The sequence below is a fragment of the Dioscorea cayenensis genome, chromosome 1, assembly GCF_009730915.1.
Source record: "Dioscorea cayenensis subsp. rotundata cultivar TDr96_F1 chromosome 1, TDr96_F1_v2_PseudoChromosome.rev07_lg8_w22 25.fasta, whole genome shotgun sequence".
Taxonomy (NCBI): Eukaryota; Viridiplantae; Streptophyta; class Magnoliopsida; order Dioscoreales; family Dioscoreaceae; genus Dioscorea; species Dioscorea cayenensis.
The window spans coordinates 17,784,679-17,796,632 of record NC_052471.1 but is presented as its reverse complement, the minus strand read 5'-3'; the positions used below and the strand labels follow the sequence as shown (position 1 = coordinate 17,796,632).

Here is an 11,954-nt window from a genome sequence, read left to right as displayed (position 1 = left end):
TTTCTTGCTCACAATCTTTTCGGTTTTTATTCCACTGAATCACCAATGAAGAAATGTGAGTGTTTTTTAAATCCATTTTTTTTTTTAATACTCCCTCCGTTTTGACTTAAGAGACGTTTCATCCTCATGCACACGAATTAAGAATAACAATAAATTTTTCAAATTTTAAAATAAACATTAGCAAATGACAAAACTGCTCTTTTCATAGAGCTTTATCATAATTGAATATAATTTTTTATTATTATTAAATTCTTCTTTTGCCCACTACTCTTTTCAAAATAATTCACATGCTACCAAAATTTTCAATTTAAAATTTTGAAAATCCATACTTTTATTTAAAAGTTATGAATATTTATAAGTCCCACTAAACCGTGTTCCATAAAATCACATACCAGACAGGCAAAGTTATCATCAAATGATTTTACATAAAATAGATTTAATTTAGATGTAAAATATTCAAAGAATTCAAAATTAAAGATCTAGAAAATCTCAAGTACTTCTTGGGAATAAAAGCTACGCCAACTAAAGAGGATGTTCCCCTCTCTCAAAGAAAATACGTAATAGATCTTCGAAAGACAAAAATGCTTGGTCGTAGACCGTCTCCTACACTCATGGAACAGAACTCAAAGCTTAGAGATTCACAAGACAGTCCAACGATTAATAATAATAAGGGACAACAAAGGTTGGTAGGTAAGGTTATTTACATATCCCACACATGACCTAACATCTCGTTTCCAGTGAGTGTCCTTGAGTTAGTTTATGCACAAACCCACAACAAGGCACCTTGAGACTGTCTACCAACCTTAAGATGACACTCCCGGGAAGGGATTAGACTTTGTGAAGCATTCAACCAAAAGCATTGAAGTGTACACGAATGCAGATTATGCTTGATCTATTAACAATACACACTTAATGTAAGGATATAAATATATTATACATATGTGCTGGCTAACTTAGTGACTAGGAGAAGCAAAAACCAATCTGTAGTTGTTTGAAGCACCGTAGAAGCTAAATATAGGCCAGTTGCTCTAGAAACGTGTCAAGATTTATGGATTAAGAAAATCCTTGAAGAACTGAAGATGCCTTATGATCCTACAATCAGCATATGTTGTGACAAGGAAAAGCAGCAATCAGTATTACACGCCGTCCAAGTCACCATGACAGGATGAAGCATCTGGAGATAGATCAACATTCTCATCAAGGAGAAGATCAGCAGTAAAATCATCAATATGGTGTATACTCCTTCAAAGTTGCAAATCGCTGATGTGCTGACAAAGGCTCTTTCAAGACAACAATATGAAGATCTTTCAAGCAAAATGGGAATGATTAACATCCATTCCTTAGTTTGAGGGGATGTGTAGAATTACATGTATTCTCTTACATATTAATTATTGTATAATATTCTAGGCCGTTAAACATCAATATGACTAATTCAAAATTGTATTTATGTTAGTTCCAGATTTTAAAGAGTTTGTTTATGTATTCTGGTAGAAGAAATTAGGCTCTATATATTTAGTGTAGAGAACTCAAAGTTGAAAGAGATAAAGACTCAGTTACTCTGATTTCTTCACTAAACAATCCCATAAAAACATGACACAAAGACCCACACTTGTCTCTACCAACCAGCTGCATGAAAAGAAACAAGAGGCTATTCTTACTGTGATAGTACACATATAGGCGAAACAAACATTAGTCCAAATTTTCCCGAACTCCACAGGTAGAGAAATTCCATGACGCCCTAGACAACTTATTCTTTCTTGCCTAGACTATGGTCTAGCAGTTAAAATGGCATAATAAAAACAACATTCCAGTAGAAGTTGGAAGAGAACAAGAAATCATAAGCATGCATCTGTCTGCAGAAAAAATGGACAAAAATAACTGCAGACCTTTTCAGTTGGTTTGTCAGGTAACTTCCTCTAACTTTCAAAATTTGCTTGCACCTGCTCCACAGTAGTTTTGAGGTTTTTAACTGCAGTCATCTCTTTAGAAGCCAAAGTTGGACATACCTCTTCTCAAGAGGATAAGTCATCTCTTCAAGTCCATATTCTTCCTGTGTGCAAAATGGAATAGCATAGACCCTAATCAATTTATGTGTTCATCAACAGTATTTTCACGTAAATGGCATGACATAAAATAGCAACTACTAATATGCTTCACACAAGAAAAAAAGGGGAGTAAAAGATGAATAGAAACCAGAAACTCAGGGATGTAAGACATAAAGTAAACGAACACCAAGTTAAAATTCATATTTAAAAACTCTTGCATTCGAGCAGAATGTAGTAGCCAAACAAAGTGTATTTCACCAATGAAATGCATAAAAATTAACTGAAATTACCAAGGCAATCATTCCTTTCAAGGTATTGGGTCAAGACACATACTTAACACCCTAAGACCGTGGTCCCATTTATTACTTCCATCATCATTGGTGAATTCTTCCTCACTAGCAGGCGGGTCTGTCGGCTGATCATCAAGGCCAATGTCTGTTTCCTCCACTGCACTCTCTTCCTGTAGAAGTGATCCTGGCCACTGGCTAAAACTCCCTTTTTCAAAGCCTCTGCTACTGCCTCAGCCTCCTTGACCTCCTCCGTGAAATCATCATCATTATCACCTGCATCTGAGCAAGAAATACTATAATCAAGACTTATGAAAATATCAAAGTCAATAAATCAGTCCAAGGTGGCATCTTTACCTCCAGTAGAAGGGCAAGATCTCGGGACAGACATCACCATGCTTAACTCTGGTATTGAAGATAAATCCAACAGCTCCTTCCTTCAGCCCAAAGGAAAGTGCTCTCAGAGATCTGAGCATTCAAGAAATGCTCTGGAAATAGAAGGTAATACACAAGCCTTCAAGTTGTGTTTCTTCCATGATGGAAACTAGAGAGAGAAAGAGAAAAATAAAATTTTATTAATACAAGATCCGTCTCCTTCCTTTTAATCAACCATTAAACAACTAATTTAAATTTTCAGAAACAGTACTTAATTCTAGTACAGGTAAAAATACCAGTAGAAAGTTTAAGTAATCTCACCCAATACATAATTACCAATAGCCCCCGCAAGAGCATGAGCCCTTCGAAAAGTGATGGAAGCGACTAGAATCCCTTAATATGATGTCATGGTCAACAATCATAGAGATAAATGTGATGGCATTATGGCAGTCTCCGCAGATTCGTAGATTCTTTGTAATCCGAATGGTTGATCCAGGGAAGGAGGTGAGGATGCCATACGCAAGAGCAAGCTTCTCACTGTGCTCTGATAGAAGTGAGCTCTTCTCTTCATCGTCAACATCATGCAAAGCAAAATGTGTTTGAGGCACATATCCAATAGCTTTGATTCGATCGATAAGTTGTGCCAAGAGAGTATAGATCTGCTGAGATAGTGGGTGAGAACGATCCCCCACAAAAAATACAGCATGGCCTTTTTTATCTTCTATCCAGCTGTATCCTGGCCTTTTCTTAATCCCAGATTTCTTCATTAACAATCTAATCCTAGCAACATCTCTCCAGCGCCCTGCAATAGCATATATATTAGAAAGCAGTGTATATGATCCATCATTCTCTGACTCTGATGCCAGCAACTTTTCAGTTGCATATTCAGCAAGCTCCACATTAGCATGAACTCGACAGGCACTAAGCAAGGCCACCCAAACAACTGAAGTTGGCTTCATTGGCATGCCCTCTATCATATTTTGTGCTTCATCTAATCGACCAGCACGACCCAATAAATCAACAACACAAGCATAGTGTTCTGCACCAGCATCCACACCATAATCCCTAGACATACTGTGAAAGTACCTAAGGCCTTCATTAACCATACCAGAATGGCTGCAAGCATAGAGAACAACCAAAAACGTAATGCCATCAGGTATAAGACCTACATTCTGCATCTCCTCAAAGATGCGGAGGGCCTCACTACCAAGCCCATGCATTCCGTACCCAGTCATCAAGGATGTCCAAGAAACTGAATTCTTTTGTGGCATCATATCAAATACACCTTGAGCTGCGCCGAGGTCACCACATTTAGAATACATATCAATGAGACAATTTGACACAAACAACATTCCATCTCCGTACCAGCTGCGAATCACATATGCATGGATTTGCCTACCAAAGCGAAGAGCTGCAAGTCGAGCACATGCTATTAAAACACAAGAGATTGTGAAGGGATTGGGAGCAACAGAACTGGTTTTAAGTACCATCTCAGAGAAAAGTTTTAGGGCAACATTGGCATCTCCATGTTGAGCATAACCACCTATCATGACGGTCCAGGTAACTACATTTCGCTCTACCAGAGGAATAGAATCAAAAATGAAACGGGCTGCATTGAAAGTCTTGCATTTGGAATACATGTCAATGAGAGAATTCTGCACCATACGGTCTTCTCCTTCACCAACATTATCATCCCATCTCATAAGGCACTTTCTAAGGGCATGGGCATGGGTTTCCTTTCCGTAAGAAAGAGCTCCTACAGCAGCACAGGCAGACAAGAGAGAAATCATGGTAACCGCATTTGGATCTGACCCTGAATGCTGCATTTGTCTAAAGACACCAAGTGCCTCGTGACCAAGCCCTCTTTGGGCATATCCTGCAATAACTGCACTCCATGTCACAACATTCAGCGCAATGCACTCCTTCTGCATTTCCTTGAAGAGCTCAAGTGCGTTTTCAAAGTAACCATTTTGAGAATAGCCAGTGACCATTGCATTCCAAGTCACGACATCTTTGATATTCATATCCTTGAAAACCTTAAGGGCATCATCCATCATCCCGCACTTAGCATAAACATCTATAATGGCATTCCCGACAAAGAGATCTGAGAAGAGATTATTCTTCAAGGAATGACAGTGAATCTGCCTAGCCTCAGATGCAGTCCTGAGAGATGCACATGCAGGAAGAACATTGACAAGACTTATGATATCAGACCTATTTGGTCCAAAATTATCATTTGGTGACTTGGTCATCTTCGCAAACAAATCCAGGGCAAGCTGTGGGCTCCCACTCTTTACATGCGCAGCAACCATGGAGTTCCATGAGATTATATCATCTATTCCTTTGTTCATGATCTCATGAAATACACGGCTAGCTTCCTCAAAAGCACCACAACGTGCATACATAGCCAACAGGGCATTACATACAAATACATTGTAATCAAAGCCATCTCTGCATACAACAGCATGGATGGCAACTCCTCGGCAGAAAGAAGGAAGCTCACCACATGCCTTAAGGAGGAAAGGAAATGTGTAGTGATCAGGCCTTGTTCCAAGTTGTTGCATGTGACGACAAAGGAACAAAGCATGGTTGATGTTCCCCTGGTTGACGTTTTGTCTGATTAGTGCATTCCACCAGAAAATGGGAGATGGAGAAAGACGCTCCAACATGAAGAGGGCATCTCCATGAGAACCAGAGGCAAGGTATGCCGCTACAATGTCTGTTCCCAGTGATGAAGACGTAAAGGACAAGGAATAGATAGGATAAGGGAGAAGACCCCTGACAAGGACTTGTTGGTGGATTTTCCTAGCATTGGACAAAGACTTGCATTCCTTTAGTAAAGATGCAAATGGCAATCGAAAATCTGCAGAGGAAGTTGTAAGTGTGACAGTAGAGAAAAAAATTTCTTTACTCCTTGGCATTGCCCTTGGCAGGTAGGACAGCATTATGAAAATTGTACCTCATTAAACCAATGAAATCTTTCAAATGGCATTTGTTAAATTCCTGCAGAAAGTAAATGCAACACTAGTATCATCAAGTCCAAAACCATGTTAATGAAGACCTTAGTTCTCCAAGCGGTGATATCAACTCCAATCACAATCACAATAGCGTGTCAGAATTAAATTAGATATATGATTCAAAGGAAACAAACTAAAAACCAAGAAATAAAAATGGTGCTATCCGAGGATTAATCAGGCAATAGACCTCAAGCTATCAGTACTACTTTAGCAAACTCAAGCCAAAAATTTTCATAAAACTCAAATAAATCATATAAAATCAAAATGATTGACACACCAAAAATGGCATCAAACTGACACAGAAAATACAAAATGAAACAATGAACTGAATGAATGCAGACCATTGCCAAGAACTCAAGCTATCAGCATTATTTAAGCAAAATTCTATCATCAAATTTCATAAACTTCATATAAATCATATAAAAATAGAATGACTAACACACAAAAAAGGACACCACACTGACTCTAAGAAAATGCAAAATGAAACAGTGAACTGCATTAATGCATTAAATTACCAAAAAACCAAGCTATCAGCATTGTTTGTGCAAGTATACCACATAAAATATCATAAAATCCACATAAATCAAATAAACATTTAAATCACGATTTCATCATAACTTCATAATCAAATCAATGGAAGAGGATTGTGAACACTAAAATAGAGATTCCTGGAGCTCACCTTGTAACTCAGAGATCTAATAAAGACTCAGATTCTTGACTATCCCCCAATATATGAACCGATAAATATCTAAAATCCCTAATTCGCTCTGAAATGAGTCCATAATAAATATCATGAAATTAGGATAAATTTACAAAACACTAACTCAAGCCTTCAAATTCGGAAACCATTCCATACAATCACAAAAATTCAGAAATAATCAGCCTAACTAGAAAAAACAAGGATGAGAGAAAATTTTTTAGAATAATGGAAATTTGAGAGGGATTCGCAAAGGCTGGTCAGAAGAGAGAAAGAGCCACCAAAACCCAAGTGAGGGGTACTATTCTCACTTCATTTCTACATAGGAGTAGGAGTAGGAGTAGGACACACAACAATCTTCATCGTCTGCTCATTTAGACTTGTACGAATATGAAATTGAGGTGATGAGAGATGGAGCATGATAACAGAGACGGCAAGTCCGAGGGTTCGAGGGAGGGGCTTTATGAGGCTCTACGCGCGATCACCAACCATGAGAGTTAAGCGTCAAAGAAATACCCAAAATCAGCAATTTGCACGTGTCAATCAGTTTTATATGTTTTTGACCAAAGCTAGCTATGGTAACAGCTATTGTGCCATATTTGCATGTTTTATTCCTTTCTTTACCTTCTCAGTTACCGAGAATAGAATACATATCAAAGCTCTTATCACCACAATGTTCATATTTTGTATTTGGCCTTCCAATATCCAATTCAAGGTCTTTTAAGTTTTAACTAATCATATTAAACTATGAAATTTCTCACACTTTGCCAAAAAAAAAAAAAATGTGTTAAATGTACTATGTAGCTTATTTTAAGCACTGAATATATAAGTTACTAATATCCAATTCAAGGATATTAGTAACTGCAGGAGCTTGTTGAATGGGATCATAAGAGCAAAGTGGATGGGAAAAATGCATGCGTGCGGACATGATGCACATGTTAGCATGCTTTTTAGGAGCGACAAAGATACTTGCAAGATCTCCGAGATACATTGCTTTGGTAAAAAAATCGGCTTTTTATTAAATTATGATGCAAGCTATTTTGAAGTAAAAATAACCATTTGGTTTAGCTTTAACTAGTTCTATTGTTCAATTCAATTTGAAATTTGGAAACTGATCATACTAATTCAGTTTGCTTTAGGTTTGCGATTTTAGTAAAAAAAAGAACTGAACCACACTAGTACTTTAGACATTGGTTTGGTTTTACAATGACTAAGAAAATGCTGAAGAATAAAATTGATGATAACAAAGAGGAAAGAATATGCATTAAAAGCATGGTTATGAAAACATGTTAAACACAAGCTAATAAGCAAGAAAAGCTAGAATACGGGCTCATGTTCAAACAAAGTTCAATTTTAACTTATATATTCAAATCCTATTTGATAAATCATCAAATTAACATTTGAGGAGTCATACTTCTGCTATCAACCATCAGAATTAAATCTAATCACCCAAGAAATAATTGAACCTTATCAAGTCTTGGACAGATATATTGATGAAGGAATAATAAAAAATAAGCTCAGCTAGAATTCAAGTACATTTAACTCAAAGAAATAGAATGAGGAAACTTCAAATAGAATCCTGGAAAACTGAAGATAACAAAAGACACAAAGCTATAACACTTCCAATATCCAATTCAAGGTCTTCAAATAAGCTCAGCTGACTGGGCACTGACTGGTTGCTGACTCAGCATGTTTAAATTAAAAAACACACTTACATATTGCTTAAAGAGTTATAATTTTAAAATTTGTGTTTTCATATTCAAATATATTCTTTAAAATTAATTTTTTAATAAATTAAAAAATTACATAGTTTTTTGAATAAAATTTTGGTTAAATAACCAAAGGGAAAAGATAATTTCTTAATTATAAAACAAATAAAGGGATTTAAATTAAAAAAACACACTTACGTATTTTTTAAAAAGTTATTTAAAGTTTAATACATTTTAAAACACTAATAAATTTTAAAAAAATTGATTAAAAAAACCCAAGAATAAGCTAATTTATTGATTATAAAACAATTCAGGGGTTAAAATGCAAACATCACGATTTTTAATTTAAACATGCTGAGTCAGCAGCCAGTCAGTGCTGACTCAACGCCTAGTCAGTGCCCAGTCAACATGTTACATCATGTGGGTGATATGATGGTTCTAGGGCCATTTTGAAATTAAAATGGCCCTAGGGCCATTTAGTTAAATAAAAAAAAGGGCCAAACTATTAAAAAGCCCATAATTTTTTCTTAAATTCCAATAATTAGGACTTAATTGTAAATATGACTATAACAAAGAGTTTGAACGAATTGAAATGTGTGTAGTTTGACTTATTAGTAAATATTTTGTTGATGAGGAGTATGATGAAATTTCATCTCTCTCCCTGCCATCTCTTGTCGCCGTCTCTTTGGGAGACGTTGTCACCGGCATTCGAAAAATCCTTGCTTCTCTTCTCTACAATCGTTCCCAAGCTCGGGCGAATGGAGCACACGATGGTAATAGCTCATGTCTCTTGATTTCCATGTTTATCTTGTGCTCTTTTTGCCACGATCTGTGTTTTTCTATGGTATGGAGAATCTTCTCACGAATTTTTGTTTCTTTTGTGATTTTTTTTGTTGGTCCCATTGACTGTGACTGTGAATCAATAATTGTGCTTCAAGTTGTCTATTTGTATGATATATGCGTTATTCTTTGCTGGATTTGAGTTTTAGTGGAGGGTTAAATAATCTGCTATAGTGAATATGCTATAGTGAATATGCTACAGTACCGCGATCTGGTTTTCTTCTCTTATATGTCTGTGCCATGTGTGTGAACCTAGTATTTCATCTGCCCTGAATTGGTCCATCCTACTAACTTCAATCAGTACAGCTCTAGATGCTAATCACTCCACATGCAAGAGTACTCAGTCTCAAAATGCTAAGTGTTACTCCAATGAACAAGTAAGATCTTTCTAAGTTCTAAACTAGAACTAACTCCCACTTTTCTTCTCAAAACCTCTAGTAGGTAGCCAAAAAGATCACTAGGGTTTTTATTTTCATTTCATTTCATTTCATTTTTTTTTTCAAGTCCGACTGACATAGACTGCACCAAAAAATCTTTTTGAAGGGTGCACATGCTGGTTAGGCACAAGAGTCACCCAACTACTCGATTACAGTCTACATAGAAGCATTCATGCTTCATTAGCAGAGGAATACTGACATAGACTCTTTTTTTTTTATTTTCATTCATTCTCTTTTTTTTCATCATTTTCTTTTTCACATTCATCCTAGATCATGTCTTCAGACTACTCTACATGCCACAAAACTAGGGCTAGCTCAACAGGACTCAAAAGTTCTTAAGAGTTCATTGAAAGAAAGAACTTAGAATTCTAAAGCCAAGTACTCAAAATTGTGTGTTAAGCATTCAAGAGAGATAGAGTAGTCAAGTTGGCTATTCCCAGGGCATCAACACAAGATTCAGTGCACAAGACAATACTAGAGGTGAAACATGATTCAATAGAGTACAACAACAAATATGTAACTCAAATCAATCATTAATCCATGCTATAAGAGTCTTACAATAATGAACAAGCCATCATGGGTAACACTAGCATGCAAACAATAACCCTAATACATACAATATTCTTGAGCTGGTGGAGATGACAAACTGCTGGAAATGCTCTGTGAGCTGGTACTGACTTCTAAAACCTGGTAAATCTGTCCTCGCATCTCACGCTGCTCGTGACGAATAGCCTAAATGTCATCCTCCATATTCTTGAATCTAGAGTCGAAGTCTGATGGGAATGAAGTGCCAGGAGGGTCCTGAGTGGGTGCTCCATCGGATTCGGACTCTGACTCACCATGGTCATGCTGACTGGATTCTCCCGTGGTCAAGTGTGAAACAAGTCTGCATGTGCCACTCTTTTTCTGTAACAAACCAATCCCTCGCAGGACAGGTGCCCCAAGAGGTGCCACCTCCCCGACCATAGTCATGCCTCGAGTACGGTCTAATAAATTCATGCCATAGATCAATCTTGTGATGTAGGGCCCTGCAAAGATAGCTCTCAGACAAACAAACTGAGCCTAATGAATGAACGCTTTAGCAACCAGATGCCCAAGATGGATAGGATACTCCTCCAGGATGTCGTACATGGTGAACAAGTCGGATTGTGTAACTACACCCTTGCTATCTTTCCGACCTCCAATAGAGTGGGTAATGAGAGCATGAATATATCTATGGATGGGGTTCACTAAACGAGTAGCCATCCATGTATTGGTGGTGTCACTAGGTGCTAAAGAATTCCAATATTTGCTTGCACTCATGCCAAATGGGTAATCAATGCGGGGCCGATTAAGCAACGATGCTCTAATGAATTCATCATCATAAATTCTCATGTATTTTGCAAACTCCATGTGGTTCATTTCTTGAATCTTCCCAAAGGCTTGAAATTTAATGGAACCCGGTCAGTCGAATGAGAATACTCCTCTCATCTTGCTTCGCCTCAAATGTGCTCAACACCTCCAATGTAAGTTGGCGAAAAGTAGGTTCATTAATGGAAAATAGTTCCGTCCAACCATTACAAGAAATTAAATCTTTCAGTTGTTCATCCCACCCAAGTTCTCCAAGAACACTCCAATCAATATGCCAAAAAGTAGCAAATGGTTTAGTCTTTAAACTTTCATAAGGGGTCTTGTGGAGAGAAGAAGAGAAGCGAGGTTCGTCGGGGGTGTGAGACTCGTGCCTCGGCCGTTTAGAAGCGAGTTTCTTGACATGTGGCATTCCTACATCAATAATAATTCAAATAAGAATGAAAGGAATCCAAGAGAATGCATAATGTGGCATGAAAGTGGATAAAACATGAAGAAATTGAAGTGAATAGGATCCATACGGGCATATGGAGCCCGTATGGATACTATTCAATTTGCAAGAGCTTCCCCTCATCATGAATTCGAAAAAAAAATTGTACATAAATTCGAGATAATTCAAAGACATGATGTTCATACCACACAATACAAGCTAAAATCTTGAAACAATCCACACAAAAGCTCAAGAAAGCAAGAAGAAAAGAAAAGAAAATTTTCATCACAACAAGCTTCTTACCAACAAAAAATTTGAACACACTTGAGTGGAGCTTGAAGACAAACACTAGATCTACTTCCCAAGGAGATGTGGAGATGATTTAGAACAATATTTAGTGAGATTTGGCCATGGAGAGATAGATCATGGAAGCTAGGGCTCGGTTGGAGAAGAAGGAGAATGAAGAGAGAGACAAGTTGGCAACGTTCACATGAAAAATAAGAGTCCATACGGCCTCAATGAGCAGCTCATTGAGGCCATATAAAGCAAGCAAAAGTTTCTGAATTTTCTTAATGGCCTCAATGAGCAGCTCATTGAGGCCGTAAGGCTTAGTGTAATCTCTCGGGATGGGCTTGACGGTCTCAATGAGGAGCTCATTGAGGCCGTATAGGTTAGTTAAAAGTTTCTGCATTTTTCTCACGGCCTCAATGAGCAGCTCATTGAGGCCGTATGGCTTTAAAAACAAGCTTAAAGGTTTTGAATGCTTCTCC

The 11,954-nt window shown here is 37.4% G+C and overlaps 1 protein-coding gene across 7 annotated transcripts; it reads right to left on the bottom strand.

The window, feature by feature from the left end:
* Positions 1–637: 637 nt before the first annotated feature.
* On the bottom strand, positions 638–6,899 carry LOC120265333 (pentatricopeptide repeat-containing protein At5g16860). 7 transcript variants are annotated; one of them, XM_039273241.1, is made up of 7 exons: positions 6,404–6,898; positions 5,667–5,710; positions 3,029–5,570; positions 2,690–2,876; positions 2,336–2,614; positions 1,887–2,050; positions 638–1,174 (listed from the first exon to the last, which is right to left on the bottom strand). In XM_039273241.1, the coding sequence occupies exon 3, from the start codon at positions 5,374–5,376 to the stop codon at positions 3,040–3,042; it is 2,337 nt and encodes a 778-aa protein (XP_039129175.1). In that variant the 5' UTR covers positions 5,377–5,570; positions 5,667–5,710; positions 6,404–6,898; the 3' UTR covers positions 638–1,174; positions 1,887–2,050; positions 2,336–2,614; positions 2,690–2,876; positions 3,029–3,039. The 7 variants fall into 7 exon arrangements, with proteins under 7 accessions (XP_039129175.1, XP_039129153.1, XP_039129169.1 ...); XM_039273219.1 differs by having other exon boundaries at positions 3,029–5,710; positions 6,404–6,899; XM_039273235.1 differs by having other exon boundaries at positions 5,667–6,898.
* Between the last annotated feature and the right edge of the window lie 5,055 nt (positions 6,900–11,954).